Below are 22,369 nucleotides of genomic sequence, written 5' to 3' on the forward strand. Positions count from 1 at the left end.
TGTAATTGATGATCTGCGTTCTAAAAATTGCCTGCCTATCATGATGAACATCTGGGTTCAAAACCTTCAGAGTCATTTTACCGAAACAAGTTTATAGATCAGGTGTTTTGGTTTTTCTGGCTGTTAACATGTTTCAGGTGTGTGATTCTTAAAGTATTCAATCTCGAAAACCTGCATGGCAGTCTAGCAACTTTCAGAAGTATATCCGCAATGTCAGACTCTATTTCTGTCATGACAGATTTTCACTAGAAAGGACCCTTTCTAAAGAAAATCTTTGGTGGTTGCTGCGGTCTTTTAGAGAGATTTGGTGGTTGCTGCGGTCTTTTAGGAGTTATGCAAGTGGCAATAAAAAACACTTCTGGTGCTTGGAAGCACTCATTATCTCTTGTAGAGAAATATCGGTATCAAGAAAAATAATTTTTTCATTAAGAAGGAAATAAATAGACTGCACATGCATTACATCTGTCTATAGGGCCAGTCACCAAACACTAAACAGCTGCCATTTGTTTCTTCCGAATTGAAAAAATCATACAAATTTCTGTAAATTTGGACATTCGGATGCATCCAAATTTCTGAATGACAGAAATAACAAATCCAAATGTTTCATAATAAAATTTGGATATATTCAAATTTTATTTAGAACAAAACGCAGAAGCAGGAGAGCTATCATTTATAGCTCTCTGGTTTCTCTGCACTTTGTTGACATGCTGGACTTGTATCCCAAATGAAAACAAAGTAACAGAATAGTTACAAAATGTAACGAAAGAAAGAAGCTGAGAGCTATATGTTATTCTGTAACAGCTGCTGCTTCTTTGCTGACAAAGAATCTGAAAGCTGTCTCAGAATACACAAGTGTTAAAAAGTCCACAGAAACAATCATTTAAAAAAATAGCGTGGGGTCCCCCCCATTTCATACCAGACCCTGTATGTCTGGTAAGCAGTAGCCCCCAATGTAAAGAAAAACATGGAAAAGCACCTTGTCCCCATGCCGATGAGACCCTGTCCCGGTTGTGGGGGTCTGCAGGCAGGGGTTCTCATCTGCATCTGGGTACCCCCTTTCATAGAGACCCCCCTTGTGAATTTGTAAGGGGTTAAATAAAATGTAAATAAAAACACAACACCTTTGAAAACAAAACATTTAATTAAACAAAAAACACATTTTTTTCAAAAAAAATGTCACACAATGTCAATGCCGACCTCCACCAACCGGCAAAAAAAACCTGCGGCTGCCTGCCCGATTTCTCACTCAGGTCCGCTCCCCTGCTGATTGACAGAAGTCAGGGGTGGAGCAATAGCCAGTCTGCTACTGCAATTTAAAAAAGCCAATAGCAGAATGGCTGCCGCCCACTGCCTTCTGTCAGTTACTGTCACTTTTCTGCAACAAATTTTCTTTCATAGTTATCAAATTCATCTGAATGCCAAAACAAATTGACTGTCAGACCCGAATCCCGAAAAACTACATGATAAAACATCCAAAACAAAACAAATGTTTTTGTCTGCTTACATGTCTACAAAACATTTTACTGTGCGTATGATAAGACATTATCAGGGAGTCAATTTATGGTCATCGTTCTCTGTAACATCACAAACACATCAATACATATGTAGGCCTTCCCAAAGAGGCAGTAGGTTAATCAGTGCTTCAAATCCAGGACTGGGCATTTGGGAAAGAAGATCAAATTTGGATTGTACCCATCACCTCTGAATCCCTAAACTATGTTGTGGATACAGACTCCAAAGAACTCCTATCAATAAAAGATAAAAGAGCTAATAAAAAATAATTACCCGCAATATTACTGATGAAGCTCTCTGAAACCCCAGGAACTATCTCCATATAGTCCCAATGTAGTCCTGAGTATAGCCATGTATTATAGCCTTGTACAACTCAAAATCCTATCCTGTGTTGTAGCCAGAAGTTTTCTGTATTCTAGGTGCAAGGAGCTTATTTACAACAACTTCACAAAACATTATCTTTCCAATAAAAAAAGTAATGATTAGGGATACACCAATACCAGTTTTTCTGTATAGAGTACCAATAATTTTTTTTCAGTACTCGCCGATACCGAATACCGGAAGTCCTATAAGGGAGGCCGGGTGGCATGGAATGACTCGCCTCCCAGGTTGCAGATACCGGAGCTTCCGCTAAGCTCCATGCTCCCTCGTCACCAGGAAGCCGGGCGGCGTGTAATGACTCGCCTCCCAGGTTGCAGATACCGGAGCTTCCGCTATCGGGATAAGTATCGGTGCATCCCTAGTAATGTAAGATTATACCTGGCCATTTGGGTGATTCTGTGCATGTGCGTGGCTCTGTCTTCCGTATTTGCGGAAAACATACACTAATGCGCATGCAACGTAACATACGCGCAAAGATGTGCTACCACTGCACGTAGGCTATGACGCAACTCCCCTTGATAGATGGCTCTATTTAAACCTGACTGTTCTGTGGATCATTGCTAAATGGTCTTTCAGCTTGTGTGTGTGTTCCTGTGATTCTGCCTGTTCCTGTGTTCTGCTGCCTTGACCCGGATTTCTATTGACTACGCCTGATGGCTGCCTGCCCCTGACCTCTGCTTGTTCCTGGACTATTCTTCTGCCTGCTGCTCTTGTACTTCGCTGCCCGATTGGTGTTGACCCTGGCCTGCCTGACTTCGTCCTGCTCCTGCAGTGTTCCTTGCTGTCCTTCCGGCTGCATCCTTGCCTGCTTCCTTGGAAACCAGCTTTTGGACTTGGCACAGTGTCCTACAGCCTCTGGCACCTGTGCTGCTCTCTGTCCCCTCACTCCCTGTCTCCACTCTCAGGGTGTGGGACAAGAGTTGCAAAGGAGGCCCCCTCAACTATTAGGTCCTCTACCAGGTACGTGATAAGTAATGATGATCAGCTGTCATGAAGAACTGCTCTAAAGTTTTTGCTTCAGTTTTTGTAAATTAACCATGCAGAACTAGAAATTTGGGTTACATGACCTGGATACCTAACTGCAGTGACGTCTCATGTCATCTCATGCCTAGAAGAAACACCTGGAAATAATGAGCTTTTATATTTTCTAAAATGGCAGGATATTCAGTTAGCAGAATTGCATGGATTTAAAAATGTTAGGCCATAAGTGTTGCGACCCTGCCTTCTGCAGTTGTTTCACTATTAAATTGTGATGACAAGGCCTGAGTCTCAGCCATGTGCCTAACTTAGGGATAATTTAGGGCTGGAGCTTATACTTTATGGAAGTTGAGCTGGAGAAGGATCTTTATGCTAGACGGTGTTGCAGAGGAGCTGCTGTCTGGACATTGTAAGAAGGATTAATTGTTCCGGTACCATTCACAGAGGAACAGAAGCCAGTTATTGCATTACAAGAGCTATAACTGCTCTTACAGGGTCACAGAGTTTCCTGGCTGTACTCTGTTCAAGGATCTATTTTTGGTTGCTCTCATAGGACCCGATGCTATTACTGATGCTATTGGAGAAGATACTGTTCTCTATTTAGTGCTTTCGGGTATCCTGCAACTCTAAACCCTCTCTTCTAAGTTTTATACCACTGAGCAATAAATCTTTAAAACACCCTGAGACTTGAGCCTGTTCATTATAAGAAGAGTTGGTGTTGCTGGAGCTGAAAACTGGGTAGGAGCTCCCAAAATTACCAACAGCTTTGGGGTGATTGCTATATATGGCTACTGTATAGTTCATAAAATGGAAAGACATGTCACAAATATTCTGCATTCCACCATAAATATCTTAGCGTGTAGTTTACAAAGTACTGTGTATCTTACCTAAGAGATATACTAGGTCCCTCATTGATTCATGGATGATACCTCCAAAAGTTCCTGAGTGCAAGTCCTTTTTACCACTTTCGACCTAATATAGAATAAATCACAAATAAGCTATGTGATTCAAAATGCAATCTCTGTTCAGAGTTATAATCTTTAGAAAATGTATACAATTAAGCTAAATTATGTATAGATTTTTCCAAAGGTGAACCACCATGCTACTCATCTGGGGAAAGAGGACAGTTAAAGCTTAGTTTAATTTGACAGTGGTCAAAGTATCAAAGTTTTTTTTCAATATTGCATCCAGATCAAACAACTATACATTTCCCAGCAAGGCATATCTCTACAATTTTGCCCAGTCACTTACAGTCATCGTGTTTCCGAACAGCTGGCTCTTACTCTCTCAGCTTCTTTCACTTCCCTAAACTTCCTGTCCAGTACATGATCACAAGGGGCAGAACAGACTACAGCAGCCATCTACTAGCTTGGAGAAGGAAAAAGAAAAGAGGGAGGAAAAGGAACGAGGAGAGGGAAGCAGGGGCTAACCTTGCTGTGCTTGTGTGTTTGTGCAGACACACATAGCTTACTAGCACATACAAGGGTGGCTCCATAAGACCCTGCAGGGGAAATAAGTCACCCTAAAACACGATATCAGGACCAATGCTCAGGGTACCAGCTGATTCTGTAGCTACCTACTAAAACTTTTAAACATCAAAACGCACCATCCATTGTAAGTGTTTATTTTAATTAGTTACCTACTTTGTCAACCCTTTTTCTGCTCATCCTCTCTGCTTTGTCAAAGTCAACACAAATTGCCATAAGCTTGTAAAACACTGACAAGGCAGACAAAGACAATGGCCAATTCTTCTCCCCCTGACAAGGTGAAACAGAACCACATATGGAATCTATATGACACAATACTGGTTTCTGACTCATGGTGGCAAACTAGAAGGCAGACTCCTTTCAGTTTTTTAACAGAACTGCTTCACACTGCAGGATTGGGCAACATTTGACAGAGACAGAGAGGTTGTAGTATCTTCTAAAACATTATTACTTCTTTTTAACCACTTCCTGGCCAGAGCAATTTCTTACTTTTTGCACACACACAATACAAGTCTGATTTTGTTTGGCTAGAAAACAGCTTTAGACCCCAAAACAATGATATATTTTCTGAAAGCAGAGGCCCTGTAGAATAAAAAAAAATGCTAGTTGCAATTTTTTATGTTGCACAGTATTTGCGCAAATGTTTATCAAACCAGGGGTCACATCGGTAAATAGATACCAAACATGTCAAGCCTTAAAATTGCGAGCGTGAGTCTGTGAAACCGCAAAAAAAGCTACAATACCCAAAATTTCCCATAGGCGCCGCTTTAAAAGCTTTTACTGCTCATCAGTTTAGTGCTACCAGTGATTGATGCCCCTAAAAGTATTGCTCTCACTTCGATATGTAATAGTGTGGCACAATTTTTGTTTTTGCATGTAGGCACACCTGACACGTGTTTGCGTTTTATGTGCGTCCATGTGGGGGGGCGGGGGACTTAAAAATGTTTCTTTTTTTATCTGTTACTTTTATTTTTTAATAAAAAAAATTTTTTACACTCAAATGTATTGCTTTCAGATAGGGAGCAAAGAAGGCCCCTATGTAACAGCAAATATAATGTGAGAGGTCCTCTTTATGGAGACATTAGGGGTCCTTCGGACTCCTAATGTCACCTAGGAACCACAAAGAAGCTGAGGAAGCAGAGATCTCCTTCCCCAGATTCTTATCCTGGCTCTAGGAGCCGGAAAATGTACACAGTGACACTGAAAGTTATGTAATACACATCACTTCCGGGTCCAGTGATCAGAGGAGAGATAGTTCCCCCCCCAAAAAAATGTAAAGCTACACATAAAAAAGAATAAACATTTTTTTAAAGTCCCCACCCATACATACACGCATGCAAACATGCGTTTGGGTGGCGCATACGTTCAAAAAAGACGATTGAGTGAGAGCAATAAGTCTAGGGCCATCAATCACTGATAACCCTAAACTGATGAGCGGTAAAAGCTTTTAATAAAAAACCCAGTGGTGTTTAAATACCACCAAAATAAAGCTCTATCTGTCCCCAAAAAAATGGTATAAAATTCATTTCAGTACAGCGTTGCATGACGGAATAAATGTCAGTCAAAGTACTGCAGCGCTGAATACTGAAAAATGGCCTGGCCAGGAAGGGGGTCTAAACACCTGGTCTTGAAGTGGTTAAAATGATAGCTGCTTCAGGACAGAATGCTTGGCATAGCTGCTTCAGGACAGAATGTTTTTTTTACAATGGGTCCTGAAGCGGTTACAAAAACAAAGACTTGAATAACTGGAAAAGTCACTTTGAATTATGAAACAAGCTAAAATCTCACTTGCTTAAAGTACAAAAGGGATTCTTACCTCTACAAAGAAATAAGCATTGCCCCTTGTTCCATATGTCAAGGCAGGTTTTCTGCCGAGCCACACGTTGTCAGAAATAACAATGTAGTCCACATCAGAGAAGAACTCCTTATGTTGCTTTAATAATTCTTCCAAACCAGGGGAGCCAGTTTCCTCCACCCCTTCTATAATGAACTTCAGGTTTACTGGGATGTCCTAGAAAAACCATACATTGGATATTACAAATAAATATACACGTTACATATGCCTTATGTATTTTTACAACTAAAATATGATAATGTCCAGCTGTCAACCTCAGGGTCACATGTGCAGTAAGTGCAAAAATGACGAACTTCAGATTAATAAAGAACACCATTTAAAGGAGAACTGTGGGGTCAGTGTTTTTCCCCATAGTTCTCCTTAGGGTAACGGGAGGACACACACTAGCGTCCTCCCGTCACCCTAAGCTCAATATTTCGTATTTTATTTATTTAATGTATTAGTTGAATGTATTAATTTAAAATACATTACACTTATGTTCACATATAACTAGAATATGTAATTTATTGGTATTGATATCAGCCTCCAGTAATCACCAACCATGTCAGCCAATTACACTTTTTACAATGCTGCCAGGATATATATGATAATGTTTAATTGTTTAGACGTTGCGTTGTAGTTTAGAAGGCAGTTAGTTGTGACACAAGGAAGTGCATCTTCACAGGGCTGTGTCGCTGCATTGAGGAAGTACATCGTATGGGCATCTTCAAAAACTATTTACAAATTTCTAGACCAATATGGTTATTAGGCAAAATATCTATTTTTAGTTTTTGCCCTCTACAACAAAGGGTGTGCAAAGTCTTCAGCGTTTGTTTTCTTGAAAAATCAGCTCCAGCCTGAGTAGAAAAGCCTGTCCCCTACCAGCATGCTGCAGAGTGAGACCCTTGCTCTCTGTGGGGAAGTGGCAATCTCTTTACAGAGGTTCTAATTGCAGGGCTATAGGTGCAGTCATGTTGATTTAAGTAGGGACCGGTTCTTAATGAACCAGCTAAAATTCACTGTATGGGTGCCGCTGTCTACCTGGCATCCCACGATCACCTGAAGGAGCAGGTCAGAAAATTCTCTTGAACGGAGCTAGCAGCCAATCAGCTGGGTATTCTGATACAATAGAAACAGCAGGGGATTCCTCCATCCACGCTCGTAAGCGTTGATGGAAAAACCTATTCTATTTGTTTCATTCAGCCTGTGGGTTGAACAAAAAATTGAAACTTGTATACCCGACTTTAGTTCTGAGATATAATGACTTACACTACTATGTGAAAACGATGAAGGCCCATTGCATTCATTTTACAGGGATTCTTTTACCTTTTTTAGTGATATATATGTTTCTATGGCATTTATCCAGGCTAACACGGGACCTTTGTCGTCTGTTGCACCTCGTCCATAAAGGTTTCCTTAAAATTATGTAAAATTCAGATGTTAGCTAATCATATATTAGTAAACCCATTTCCCAGAAACACACATTCTCTTTAGACTTTAAACTTTGACCACTATAAATGTTACTCCACCTCCAAGGCCGTCACATTGATGTATCAGTTCTCAAAGATGGGGACCAAATCTTGAGCTCTCTTTAACGATACTTTTTTATTCAGAAACTATATCGTATACTAACAGCAGTGCATAGACATAGTGACACGAAACAACATTTTGATGATACAAACCATTAACTTCTGTCAATGTGTATGGATCGGTTTTCCACCCATCTTCCTTTTTAGCAGGCTGGATATCCACATGTCCATAAAAACATACAGTGGCCTTTGCAGTGTCATTACCCAGTTCAGCCAAGATTGCTGGGGGGAATTTAATTATCTGTCCATCATGCATCTGCAGATTTAAATAAAAAAATCAGATTTATATTTCAGAAGTTAATTAATACAATGCTAATAAATGTATTGGGTGTGAAAATAATCTACTTAAAAACAACATGTACAGAGTCCGTGACAGAATGTGGAGGAAGCAAATACACAGCTTCTACATGTTGCAATCATCAGAAATGTCTTCTTCATAATGTGACATATTTTATCAGCTGCTGCCCAAACTATTCATTGGATGGGGGTATTTCTTCTCACTTCCTGTGTGACATCTGTCAAATAGGCAGCCATCTACCCAATGGGGCAAGGGGTTACTCATAATTGCTAGTATGCAATGCATTGTGTAATGGTTGCATGTGTCTTTATGTCAGCATATATTGCAGAAATGGACACTTTCTTGTAAACAGATCTGAATTAATGCAGATTATAATAAACCAAAAGGAGACAGCTCAGCTGTCTTGAGGTCTGAAAGTACTTCATTTAAATCTAATCATCTTCCACTAAAAGTATATCAAAATCCAAAATCAAAAGTTCATTATCTTTCACCGTACCAATTTTTAGAAGTATAAAAAAAGCAGTGCTCTTAATTTTAATCTCTGAATATGGACCGTGCCTTACAATCCACATGCAGCAGTGAGTTGATCACCGCCTCTGGAATTGTATATCTTGAAGTAAAGTCAGTATAATTTTATACTCTTTTGGTCACTTAACCAGAGCAATGTTCCGTAGTCAACCACAGCAAGGGTCAACTCTACCGTTGCCTCTATCTCTCCAACCCAGATTGGTCATCCACTCATTTCAGCACATCCATGATGAAAAAGAGACATAGAGATTCTCCAATAGTGCAGATCAATATTTTTTTTTCAAATCTAATAGAAACATTCAGATTATAGAAGGTACCAATGCAGGAAGTTTGGGCGTTCTATTTTAAACGTGTAAGCTCTGTCCTATGCCTTTTTTTTCCAAAAGGCTGTCATCAAGGATGTGCAGGCAGCATTAGCTTCCTTTTTTCAGATTTATATTCATTTATTTTCATCTGGCGATCCTGCCAGTAATGCACTTCCTGTCCTAGGCTGAAAACATTTACTCACTGCACTGTGTCTATGGAGGAGAAGCACTGTCACCCTAGTCTGATTTGGACAACCCACACCTCCCCTTTCTCTCCTTTACATAGAAGGGTGTTGAATTGTAGCTCACATCAGTAGCTGAGAAAACTGATAACATTGTTTGAGATTTCAGTTCAGTGCACAGGAAGTTACAAGAACACAAATGTTTGTGAAGGGATCAACAGGTGTTTTTCTGTACTTGCAGAAAATGTACTTAGACTTAAAAATTAAAATGAATGCAGTAAGGACTGGTAAGCTGCAATATATTACATTTTCATTCTTGGATTTAGATATATTTCAATATGTATAAGAAATAGATAAGGTGAATTTTTGTACATGTGTTCATAATTGATACCTACCGTTTCAAAGCCCATGTCAACTTGCTGTACTGTGGCTCCCAAAGTTTGAATCCTCCTAGCTGTAATCTCTACCATTCGGATTAATTCTCCACGTAGCTGAGGGTCACTGGAATCACTCGGAACAGCTATCCATTGTTTAAGCTCCTGCATTGAATAAATGATAAACATCTCACTATTACATGAAAGCCATAAGCATTGTTTGCAGAAATTTAAAACACTGCTAAATAAATTACTGGCAATACAGTCATATTACATCCTCACTGAACTCTATTAAGAGAGGTTCCAAAAAAAGAAAACCTGTATGAACAGTATTTTTTTACTGTCTACAATAAGCTTCAGATACAATATGTGTGACCATACAATGACTGCACATAGAGGTATTATGTTCATTATCCAAATCCATTGAAGGTCCTTTCCATAAACTAATGAAGGATACATTTACCACAGTTATTGTAAGCCAGTTTAGTTAAAATTAGGGATGCACCGATACAGAGTACCATACTCAGTAGTACATGTGCAGATACTTTTCGAGATCCAAGCTTAGACTAGAGAAAAATTCAAAAGTTAGGAGGCAGCTGTCATTTGTAAAAAGCACATGGAGCTCCTGGGATTTGTACATCTCTGTTTTAATGTATGATTTTGTTTTTATAAATATAAATAAAGGGATGCACCGATACCATTTTTGCAAGTACAAATACTGATACATTTCTGTTTATTATCATGACAGTTTTTCTAAAACAATACAGACTAATGATTTCAGGACAGTGGTGGAGCGCCAGAGCCAGGTCCCAGCTGCAACCCTGGTAGTTCACATGAAAATGCCAAGTATCGGCACTGGTATCTGAAAAGTATCGGTGCATCCCTAGTTAAAATGATAATGCTTTGTTCAAGCATCAGAGTGAGTGATAACTATAGTGATAGTAGCAATAAGTGCAAAATGTGTAAGGCCTCCAGGATTGGAAATGGTCCAGAGGACCGAGATAATAGTCTGTACTGATACAAATTTCCTCCTGGTGCGAGGAGGCTTTATGTGACTATTGCTGTTCAATTAAGTCTATTGTAAGCTGTAGTGGCCATTGCAAGTCTTTCCCAGTTCTATCAAATAGATATTGCCACTGGGCTATTACAGTAATGCCACTGCACCAAATGTGAGGATGTCACTGTACCATTTATAACATCATTGGGGATTCTGGACCATTCCTACTCCATGGTTTAACACATCCAAGATATGCTCAAGCTATTGAGATACTGGATTTGGAGTAACTACACATTATAACAGTAATAAGAAGGGCCTATAGTTGCTTTATGTTAATTAGAGTAAGGCAAGTTGTACAATCTAATAATTCAGATATCTGCAGGTTGATGCATACTCATCACAAGGACAATATTGGTAACTGTAGGCCCAGCACTAATTACAGCATTCATGACTTTCATTTTAGACTGGACTCATGGTCATCACAGATAAATTATCACTTTTGTAAACAGTGGTTAACATCCATTGACTACAACTTCAAATTGGTGCACCTGAAAATTCAATTGATCAACATTCTCCACATACCCTGATACTACTACTACTACCCTGATACTACTACTACTACTACTACTACTACTACTACTACTATGTACATACACTACTTCTATATACCCTACTACTACATCCTGACCCCACCAAGCATTCACATATATAAGGATATGAAATCAGTGCGTTATTATATTTATTTTAATGGAACTATGCCAAATTCTATCTACTTTCTGAAGATTTCAGTCAAAAGCCACACTAAGAGACACTAACAGGACCTGTGTTCTGGGCACTAGAGAAATATCATAGGCTGCTCAGACTATGCCTTGCAAGGCAAATAATTAGCAATATGAACTTAATTTTCTGCAATCATTGCATAACATTCTGTCCATTTTACTGCCATATATTGATTTCTCACTGGTTAAACTTTCACAAGGTAACATCCACCTGGAGAACACAGATCAATGTAACCACTATACCTAGCATCCATTGATTGAACAAGAAAAAGCTGGGTCCTGCCTTTCTAATAGATAACATTGGTTCTGTTTACCTGAACAAAGTCATCCTGATGAGTATCAATGTACTGAAAAAGATCTTCCACCAGTTTCTCAGATGCATCAGTTGTAAACGGCAGCATGATGAGCTGAACAATGAAGATCTACGAGAAAAACAAGATTCAGGAGAAAAACAGTTGAAATAAAATATGAATAGTACTGAACCTTTTCTTGTATTCTGTCTGGTATTTAGTGTTGCTCAGTGAAAGGTTTAGAACTTTGCTTTGTGTGCAATGATTATCAGCTCAAAACAGGCCTTTGTTCCACCGGGAGATGATTGCATAATGTCAATGTCCCCTTGAGGCTTACCACAGCTGCGCTAATATTGTGCAACTCATTATTATCTGAATAAGGGTGCTCCGTCTCACCTCTCACACTGTTGGGTCTCCTACTGTGCAAGACACACGCTGGTGTTTGATGGGCAAGTATCAATGCAAGATCTGTGAATGATTGATTCAAAATCATTAATTCCATATGTCCTCATAAGATATTTGACCCCTTACAATAGTAGCTGTTGTATACACTTCTTATCAAATTGTTTTGAGAACATTACAACTTTTTGGCATCTCTATTATTTGTATAAGGACATTACTAATTATTATATGCTAAATTCAATGATGGAATTTCTAATCTGCATAATCCATACATTTCTGCATGTCAAATTTAGAAGGAAAGCTGACCCCAGAACTGAAAAGACAGTCACATGTTAGCAAACAAGCTATCCACTGAAGGATCTTTTGTTCTCTCCAAATACACATAGATGTTTATATCCAAACACACATAGATGTTCATATCCTACAAGTGGGTATTTTATGTAAACTGTGCAAACTCCTACACTGCACCAATTTTGGAAGCACAATCATCTATGAGACAAGGGATGACATCCACAGGAGCTTATTTAAGAGTGTCCAATGAGGGTGGAGGTATCCCACTATCAGCTTGGCTATTGTCTTACCTATTCCTACCTACTGTCCCCGTTGGCTGAACGAGAGAAACCACTCAATTACCCCAACTATACTAAATGCCCACAGCTGTTTGAATACCCGAGCAATGTCTGTTCAGCCGACATGGCCACCCACAGCTTGAATATCATCCAATTCAGCAGGATTTCCGTGCACTTTTTAAGAGAAGCATTGTGTTGCTCCAGGTGAGTTCATGCTTGTCTGCTATAGCCAGGTGCTCGTCCAGCTTAGTACTGACAACCACTATTATTCTTTTATAAAATAATAACATATGAGACCTCTAACGTGTTTCACGCACACAGGCACTAAAGCTGGCCATACATTATATGAATTTCGTCCGGTTCTTGATAAACCCGACATTTGCACGGTGGGTCCTGCTGTCGGCACCATTTGGGTGGCATCCCTCAATCAGCTGATCAAAGGAGCCAGTCGGAAATCTTTGAACAAAAAGAGCCAGCAGCCAATGAGCTGCTGGGACTGTTCAGGTATTCTGACAGAAGCCACCGGCTGCTGTCAAAATTCAATGCAAACATCAGGAGGTTCCTCAATCAACGCTCGTACGTGTTGGAGGAATCTGTAATATTTTCTTCATATATTACAGTGTAGGGTCAGCTTTAGTCATAGAGTGTCTCCTACAATTTCTAAACCACAATTTATCTCACATAAACTCCACCCCATCCAATGGAGTTGTACATAAATCAGCTGTGGTTAATTATAATACAAACTTGCATGAGTTTAAAAACATCCAATGATAGCACTTCTTTATAATCCAAACATTGGAACAAATATTGAATAATCTGTCCAAAAATATACAATCATTTGTATGATAATTTCATGATTTATAAAATTTGTTGCAAGAAAATGAACAAAATATATTGTAAAATATACAACCCTCGGGGGTCATTCACACCACATGTGGCCACCCACGTTTTCTGCACTGCATCAAATCAGGTCACCACTAGAGTACACAGAAAACCATTGTACTCCATGACCCATCAATGCATACAAAAACGTACATTGACATGCACATCAACATTGATGTGCGTTGGGGTGCATTGATGTGCTCAAACTCATGGAAGTTTGAGTTCTAATTAACCACAGCTGATTACAACCCCATTGGATGGGGTGAGGTTTTTGTGCGATGAATTGTGGTTTAGAAATTGTAAGATACACTAATCGCCTGTGTGTGGGAAACACATCAGAAGTCTCAATGCAGCTTGTGTGTTATGCTCTTATAAAAGAATAAAGAAAGAGTTTAGACATAGCTGGAGTGTGGTCATTTGTTTTCCTGTAAAGTATTTTGCACTTCTTCTTGTGCCTTTGGAATGATGCTTGTTTACATACAAGTGTATAGAGCTGCCCGATCGCACGCATGCTGTCTGCATGTGTGCACCCTCCCCTCCGCCGCCGGCTATCCCGGGCTGCGCCGTGCGGGCCCAGGACTGGCGCGGTGGCTCTGTGAACAGAGATTGGAGGGAGATCAGCACACAATCTCCCAATGATCTCCCCTCTGGTCTCTGAATGTGGTGGAAGTGATATGTATTATATTACTTCCGCCTTCAGCTGTCAATTCTCCAGCTTCTGTAGCCGGAGAGAAGCTGGTGAAACATTTCTCTGCTTTATTGGCTTCTTTGGGGGCCCCTAGGTGACATTAGGGGTCTTTAAGTCCCCTGATATCTCCATAAAGAGCATCTATGACTGTAAATTTTCTATCACATGGGGGCTTCTTAGCCTCCTATGTGATAGCAATAAAGTTAAGTGTAGAAAAAAAGTTTTAAAAATTAGTTACATAAATAAGTCACATATAAAAAAAATTTAGAAGACACACAAAAAGTTTAAAGTCCCCCACCCCACATACAAATGCAAACATGCATCAGGTACGCACACCTATATGCAGCACATGTTACATATCACCGCAAAAGTCGAAGTGTGAGCAATATGGGAGCTCAATCACTGATAACCCTAAACTGATGAGCGGTAAAAATGGCCAATTTCATATTTTACCAAAAGATTGGGTAATAATAAATGTTTCATAACAGAACGTAGCAGGGAAAAAAATTATCCTAATTTTCAGTATTATTTTCTTTATATAGTAAAAAATTAAACCCCCCAGTGGTGATTAAATACCACCAAAAGAAAGCTCTATCTGTCCCCAAAAATTATATAAAATGTATTTTGGCACGGCGTTGCATGACTGAATAAATGTCAAAGTACCGCAGCTCTGAAAATGGCCTGGACAGGAAGGGGGTTAACACCCCAGTCAGCAAGTGGTTAGGTAATAATCTTTTTTGTATGATAAAATTTCTGCTGCATTACACTGTTACATGCCAATACCAGTCATAATGATTTACATCAGCTAAAAATAAATGTGCCAATTTTAGGCAGAAGATACCTTCTTGCAGAAAGATCTCTGGGGAGGAATAAGCTTACAATTCCAGTACTGCTGGGCAAGAAGTATGACCACATAATCACTGTGCCCCATATGAAGTGCAGTGATCGGTATCAACTTTAGTACGCACAGAAGTACATTTGGAGTTTGCTTAAGATTAGGAGTTCTGTGATGGCAGGAATTAGGCTGATATAAAATGTTGAGATAGCGCTATGGTAGTGGTTCAGCCAGTAAATGAAAGTATCTGTATGCAGCAGGGCTAATAATATAAGCTCAAAAAACATGAATAGCAGCATTTAGTAAAAAAAATAAAAATAAAATACTTTATATTTTGCCTGCCAATGGCAGAATACAATACGCTCAGTGGGAGATTAGTCCATTAATGCTGTTTAATGTGGATAGAAGAATATGATTTTTTTTTCAGCCCGCAGGTTGAAAAAAAAAAATAACATTGTATGGCCAGCTTTAGACTGCACTACTGCACGAATGACAACTGCAACCACTGCAAGTAGCTCAGGGCTCTATAATACACAAAATTCAAAGTGGCTTGTAGAATGAGTCACAAGGACCCATGACAGAGTATATTAGAAATGTCAGCAAAACTTTATGGTGAATAATACAGAAACATCTGCTTATACTGTAAGTTACAACCAAATCTTACCAGCTTCTGATACGCGCTTCCTGTACCTTTAAATAGCAGCAAATATCTGCCACTGTTCAAGTTTAACCTGATTGAAGTCTATGAATAAGTGATAAATTAAGAAGCTAAAAATTAACTTGACCCAAGGCACCCAACAATCTTCTCCACAGTATAATCACTTTAATTAGGTAGAACATGTATTGCAATACATGAGAACCATGAATTCCTGTCTGTAAGGTAACTAGGTCTACTGCGCATGTGTGTGGTCCCGTTTTTCATACCATGGCGAAACGGCACCTGCGCGCATCGAGACGTACGTGCACAGGCGCGCTAATCTGGTGCACATGCTCGCTAATCTGGCGCACGGGAAGTGATGCAGTACCTCTGAATGGGTCTCCCTATTTAAAGCAAGCACAGCCTGGGCTTAATTGCTGGATGGTCTTTCAGCTGTTCCCTGTGATCCTGTTTGCTCTGCCTGTTTACTGCTCCTGTATTTGGACCCAATCAAACCTGACTGCTCCTATTTGCTGCCTGCCTTTTGATCTTGGAATTGTTACTGGACCTTGCCTCTGCCTCATCCCTTGTACTTCACTGCCCGACTGGTGTGACCCCTGGCTTGTCTGACCTCGATTCTGCCTACTGCTATGCTACCCTGCTGTCCGCCTGGTGCGACCTTGGCTCTGCTCTACCTGATCCTGATTCAGGACTTCTGCCTGGCACAGTGTTGCCCCATTCACTGGCACCAGTGCTACTTGCTGTTTCTCAGTCTCTGTTCCCATCCTGCCGGTGACTGGCATTCCATCCTGCCGCAACTTTCCACTAAGCAGGACTTGGACTCCATTGTCGACAAAATCGTGAGTGCTCTGCGGCAGGAAGTCCATTGAGCTGGATCGTGTGCATTGGGTGCAGGTCGTCCGGGGCCCATTTACTGCTGCTCCGCATGATGCTCTCTGCGCGTTCACTTCTTCACTATCAAAGAAGAGATCCTGCAACAGGCCTGGTCTAAGGGGCCTATGGAATTCGACGGTGCTCAAGTGATCGAGATGCCGGACCTTTTACGCCATACCCTACATATGCACAGAGTGTTGTGGCTTTTGTTGGATGTTATCAGAGCTGCAGATGCCAGTTATCGCTGGGAGCACCCTTTCCACTTGATCGTCAGCAGGGACAACTCTATCTTCACTCTCCCACTCTGCGGATCAGCTGCCCGCCCTGTTTGAATTCTTGGATTCCAGGGCCATACAGGCCCCAGCCTGGCTGGATTTCTCTGTAGATCGTCCGAATCTGGCTCCTACAATGCAAAGACCGGCTCGCTCTTTCCTGGGTCATCAGTGATCATCTGTGCGAGCACGTCCATGGCCTACTCCGACCTGGCATGAAACCTGAGCTCTTGGATGCCTATGCTGCCTGTGAACTGTCACGCCTTGTGGCGTTTTTACAGCCTTCGTGGTATCTTGCCCCATGGGCCAGCACACGTAACTTTTCATGGTTTATATTAGCTTAGTAAGTTCTCTTTGTATCCTTGGTTTGGGAACTTGTGGTTTTGTTTAGGCTACATCTTGCCGATATTAATTATATTGTGCCAAGGACACATAACTTTAGTTTTAAAACAATTTTCACATGATGTTGATTTCACAATATATCTAATACATATTTTAATGAGTAGTCAACACCTAGAAATGCCTAGAATACATTATTAATGATTATGTTAATAAATATCAGTTGTTTATCCTAATAAAGTAGAAACTGCTATTCAGATGCTATTGTGTCCACCTCAGTTTCTCTAGCATTATGCTATATGGGTGCACCTTAACCGTTTTCTTCTAGGATAAGTGCAGTACCAAATTTAATTCGGTCTACAACACCCCTCGAGTTAGTCGTTGTCCAAGAGGCAAGGGGGGAGTTGGCCTTCCAGATATTTTACTACATTACCAGTCCATTCACCTCTCCCGGGTAGTAGACTGCTGTTGCTGCCAGGCCCAGAAACATTGGGTCAGCATGGAACTGGAGGAATATCATCTTCCCCTTGAAGGTCTACCATGGCTCTCTTCGTCTCTCCCTCTGCACTTGAACACATATCCTAGTATCGGTGCCACCGTACAGACTGCTAGGAAAACATTTTGATCTTCCTTTGTCTCTCCGTTTCCATCTCCTATGATCCCTTTATTAGGAAACCCGGATTTTGGACCTGGCATGGCAGACATCCGCCTTCGTAGTCTTCCCCTTGTTAATAAATTCCATCTGTTGGATTTTTTTTCTGACCATCACTGGTTGCCTCAATCCTTCATTTGTAATCTAACTGATCTGCCTCTCCGTGAATTGCCTTTTACATATGATGGATTGTTCTATTGCCAAATATAAACGTTCTCTCTCAATTCACTTACTCTCTGTTGCTAAGGCTTGCACCCCAGTGTTGTGGAGGCAGACCTCTCCTCCTATTTTGCGCCTCTGTTTTCAAAGATTAATGAAATTTATAATATGCTGGAACGCTTACTTCTTCCATGCACAATACTAAAGATGAGTTTAATTCTATCTGGGGTGCTTGGCTGCACTTCCGGTACTCAGATTCTTACCTTTAGGCTATGTCAACGTAATTTTGGTGACCGGGCGGCTGGCTCTTCTACATATGTTTATATATTTTCTTCCTTCTTCCCTTTGGGTGACATCTTCACCCACTCCACTGTTTTGTTTTATTATGGGCGATGTTTTCCCATTTACCATTTTCTTTCTACCAATTTTATAATACCAATTATTGTATAGAGCTGCACCTTTCCGCCACGTATAAGGTTCATCTTGCCGCAAAGTTCTTCTTCACATGACGTTGCAGAGTGGCGGTCTGGCGGATGCTCCTGCTTATTTTGCATGTGTTTGCTGCTTTTGTTACATATAATCTTTGTACAATCTGATAGCATGTGCTTGCACATTGCGAAAAACTTTGTCTACATGGCTATTCTAATTCTTACAATTGAATGTATTTTCACTAGTTTCACTTGAAGGTTCATTCGGGCGCGAGACCTTCTATTTGTACATTCCATTTGTTCTTTAGTAAAGAATTTGAAAGGTGAAAGTCTGGTTAAGCTTGTTTTTTTTGGCAGAAAATAAACTATAGACAAAGCCTGAACTGCAATTTAAATGTTTTTCCTCATTTTATACTACCGCGTTCTTTTCTTGGTATACAAATCCCGCAATATACATATAGGTTGTTCTGTAAGTATGTTGCATCTACATTTTGCAAAAGCAATTTTGCAGCTTTATCAATATTGGCATTTTAAGAATTGTAATAATATATCAAAATAATTCCTATTGTAATTATATACATATTTTGTTTCATATCTTTTTTGAAAGGGTATCTATGGTCAAAAAGTAAAAATAAATATGCATTTCTATATTGAGTTTACATAACTTTTTCACCACTCCTAATAACCCAATCGATCAAAACGTTTGTAAACTATTTATTGAAGATGCCCATAGCATGCACTTCCTCAATGCACTGACACAATTTTACTGAGCCCTGTGAATATGCACTTCCTTGTGTCATCTCTCTCTCAGCCTGCTTTCTAAACCATAACTCAACATCTGATCAATGTAACATTATAATTGCTTGCTGGAAGCAATGCATCATGGGCTATGTAGTCTTCAGAAATTACATTGCATCATACCAAGCAGCAGAGACAGAGATGCAAAGCACAATGGGAATCCAGGAAGTTGTTAAAAGTGATGGGCAGACAGGAGGCAGCACTCACTACATAAAAGGCATTTAAAAAAAAAAAAGCATACAGTATGTGTTCCTTTTACAATACTGTTGTTATAACAGGATAGTTTATGCTGGGACTTTAGAACTCCTAAAACATAACCCCCCAAGATAAGCAGTCATTTTTTTACAAGGAGATAAGTGAAGCCCTCAGCGGAATGAATGTGCCTCCATACAAATTTATCCTAGCAGTCTGACACACTAATTGACTCTGCAGTGCATGCTTTTAGTGGACCTGAGCGATGCAGCTGACTCAGGGCTCTTTTATCTCAGTGATGACAACTCCTGCCTTCCCATGTGCTATTAGAAATCAATCCACCATGCAGCATAAACAGAGAGTAAAAGCAGCACCTAATTAGAGAACATGTCTCCTTTTGCAAGTGAATAACTCCCCAGTCCCCACCCTTCGTTAGGATTAAGAGTACAGGTTAAGCGTGTTTGGTTTGGGATTAAGTGTTAGGTCAGGTTAAGGGAAAAGTATCATGTATTATCATTATCTGTATATTTTGAGTTATTATTGCAGTTATGGTCTTATAGTCATTTTGGATTTGTTTCCCACATTTGTACTGGTTTGCGTCCATGTTGCGCCTTTAAAGAAGAACTTCAGGAACTAACCAAGTTAACCATTGCAGTGGGGCCACCCCCCGCACTGCATGGGTTAACTGCTTGTTTTTGTCTAGGGGCTGGATTAACCACTTGCTGTCCGGCCGATTAAGTAATTAAACGACCGGATGGAACACTCATGACGGCAGATGGGCATTTTTAAACATCTTTTCCCACCGCCCTGATTCGTTCACATTGTTTACAGCTAACTGTATCTGTGATATTACATAGGCGGCTTATTATCCCCCCACATACATGCCCATACAAATGTAAACACACGTCGGGTGTGCCTACGTGCGCCACACATGTTACATCATGTACCACACGCGAACATCAGAGTGCAAGTAATGGCGGTAAAGCTTTTTAAGCGTCGCCAATGGGCAATTTTTGGTTTGGTAGTTCTGTGCGATTTCACGCACGCATGCAATTTTAAGGCTTGACATGTTTGGTATATATTTACCCCACAAGACCCCATCTTTTATATTTTGCATGACTGAATGAATGTCATTCAAAGAACCTCAGTGCTGAATACTGAAAAATGGCCTGGGCAGGAAGGGGGTTTAACACCCCGGTCAGCAAGTGGTTAAAGAAGAAACCTACTTTACCTGATCCTTGAACCTGCCTGCCTGCTGGACCGGTCCCCACAGCCCCATCTTCCCTGGGCTCCGTCGGACTAAGGACCCATGACTTCATCATGTCTACTGCAGGTCCATTCACCTGCATTAGATGTGAGGATGCCGAGGAACATACCACAGCCAGGGCAGAGAGGGAAAGAGGGGAGTGCTGATTGCTGAGGATCAGGTGAGCATATCTTCTGTATTCTGGGCACTAGAGAAAAGCGAGCAGATAACCCGTGCAGTGTGGGAGTAGCCCCACTGCAAGGGTTAACTTTGTTAATTCCTGGTGTTCTTTAATTAAATATAAAGGATTTAGCCACTACACGGTGCAATTACACTATATAAATAGCTGTTGAGGTACAATACTGTATCAGCCACAAAGGAAGTGCCTAGAGTTCAGCAAGTACAACCCCATTTCCAAAGAAGTTAGGAAGCTGTGTAAAATCTACATAAAAACAGAATGCAGTGATGTAAAAATCGCATAAAATAGAAAACATATCAAATGCTTAAACTGAGAAAATTTACCATTTAAATATTTAAAAAAAAGGTAAATTTGAAATTGATGGCAGCAACACGTCTCCAAAACGCTGGGAAAGGGCAACAAAAAGCTGGCAAAGTAAGTGGTACTAACAAGGAAGAGCTGGAAGAACATTTTGCAACTAATTAGGTTAATTGGCAACAGGTCAGTAACATGATTGGGTATAAAAAGAGCATCTTAGAGAGTCAGAGTGTATGAGAAGTAAAGATGGGCAGAGGTTCACTCCCGTGATAGACTACAATCTCAGCTTTACTTTACTATTTTGTACTGACATTGTAGTTTATCAGGGGAGTGAGCTTGGAGTGTTGAAATTAATGGTAAAAGCCGCGCTGTATGAGTGAGACCGCAAAAGTGTCAGATATAGTAGATACTGACCTTGGAGTAATGTGATGCAATGTGTAAAAAGTGCAAAAGAAAGAAGAAACGCATGTATATAACATGCACCTTAGTGTAAATGTCATTGCTACAAAATATCCATAATGAAAAATCAAAAATTTAAATAATAAATGGTTAAAAAATGTCCATGATCCTGGATCTTCAATAGTCCATTAAGTAAATAGAAGATAAAACATTGGATGTAGAATAGACTTAGTCTCCTGTGACCATCAACAGAGAAATCTTCTGGAATGCACCTCACCTTTAGCAGAGACCCCCCAGGGTCTGTATGCGCTGTTCCTCTAATTCGAACCAGGTAGAGGAAGCACCTGATGCCGAATACCTCCGAGTGATTACCTCCTCTCAGGTACAGACTCTCTTGCAGTCTCAGGAATTGGAAGCAGACATTTCATCCGAATGGCCCACGCATCAAATAAAATAAAAAGTAGTGCAGATGGTTTTAAAAGGATACTAGACTTTATTAAAAAAGGATACTACTCACATATCATAGATAAAAGTGAGGTATTTGGCAAGCAGCCACAGACACTGTGTGCAAATCGCTCAGCTCCTCTACTCCACCCTACGTACGTTACATCAAAGGGCGTGACTTCATCAGGGGTGTGGAGACAGGAGCTTAACCGAGTGCATAGATTAAGACCTGTTGTCATGATAGCCACCATAAACAAATTGCGGCCATGACATTTTCAACATTAAAAACAACATACTGAACATGTTATAACTGAGAGTAACATACAAAAAAGTGATTGATACTGTAGTACTTATTACCCTTTATCCAACTAAGTGGGTAAAGCATTAAAAGCATACAGCACAAGGTAAGTGGAAAATAAGAAATCTGAAACAAATAAAACCAAAACTATAAACCACCTCAGTGTGAGTCTGTTAAAGAAGGCAGGGTGATACATGAATGGTGA

The 22,369-nt window shown here is 40.2% G+C and overlaps 1 protein-coding gene across 3 annotated transcripts in view; it reads right to left on the reverse strand.

Moving 5' to 3' along the window:
- The window catches only part of LOC108799252 (beta-Ala-His dipeptidase-like), a 47,083-nt gene that overhangs the window by 14,623 nt on the left and 10,091 nt on the right, over nt 1-22,369 (reverse strand). Inside the window, exons 1-7 of one of the 3 annotated variants that reach the window (XM_018571089.1) lie at nt 15,575-15,579; nt 11,559-11,666; nt 9,490-9,633; nt 7,875-8,037; nt 7,519-7,607; nt 6,175-6,369; nt 3,759-3,843 (exon numbers count right to left, since the gene is read on the reverse strand). In XM_018571089.1, the coding sequence (XP_018426591.1) occupies nt 3,759-3,843; nt 6,175-6,369; nt 7,519-7,607; nt 7,875-8,037; nt 9,490-9,633; nt 11,559-11,645 (763 nt within the window). In that variant the 5' untranslated portion in view covers nt 11,646-11,666; nt 15,575-15,579. Of the gene's footprint in view, nt 1-3,758; nt 3,844-6,174; nt 6,370-7,518; nt 7,608-7,874; nt 8,038-9,489; nt 9,634-11,558; nt 11,667-11,930; nt 11,943-15,574; nt 15,580-22,369 lie in introns of those variants that run through there. The other 2 variants (XM_018571090.1, XM_018571088.1) reach the window with 2 other exon arrangements.

Source organism: Nanorana parkeri, unplaced genomic scaffold (genome assembly GCF_000935625.1).
Source record: "Nanorana parkeri isolate BGI_ZX_2015 unplaced genomic scaffold, ASM93562v1 scaffold1672, whole genome shotgun sequence".
NCBI classification, from domain to species: Eukaryota; Metazoa; Chordata; class Amphibia; order Anura; family Dicroglossidae; genus Nanorana; species Nanorana parkeri.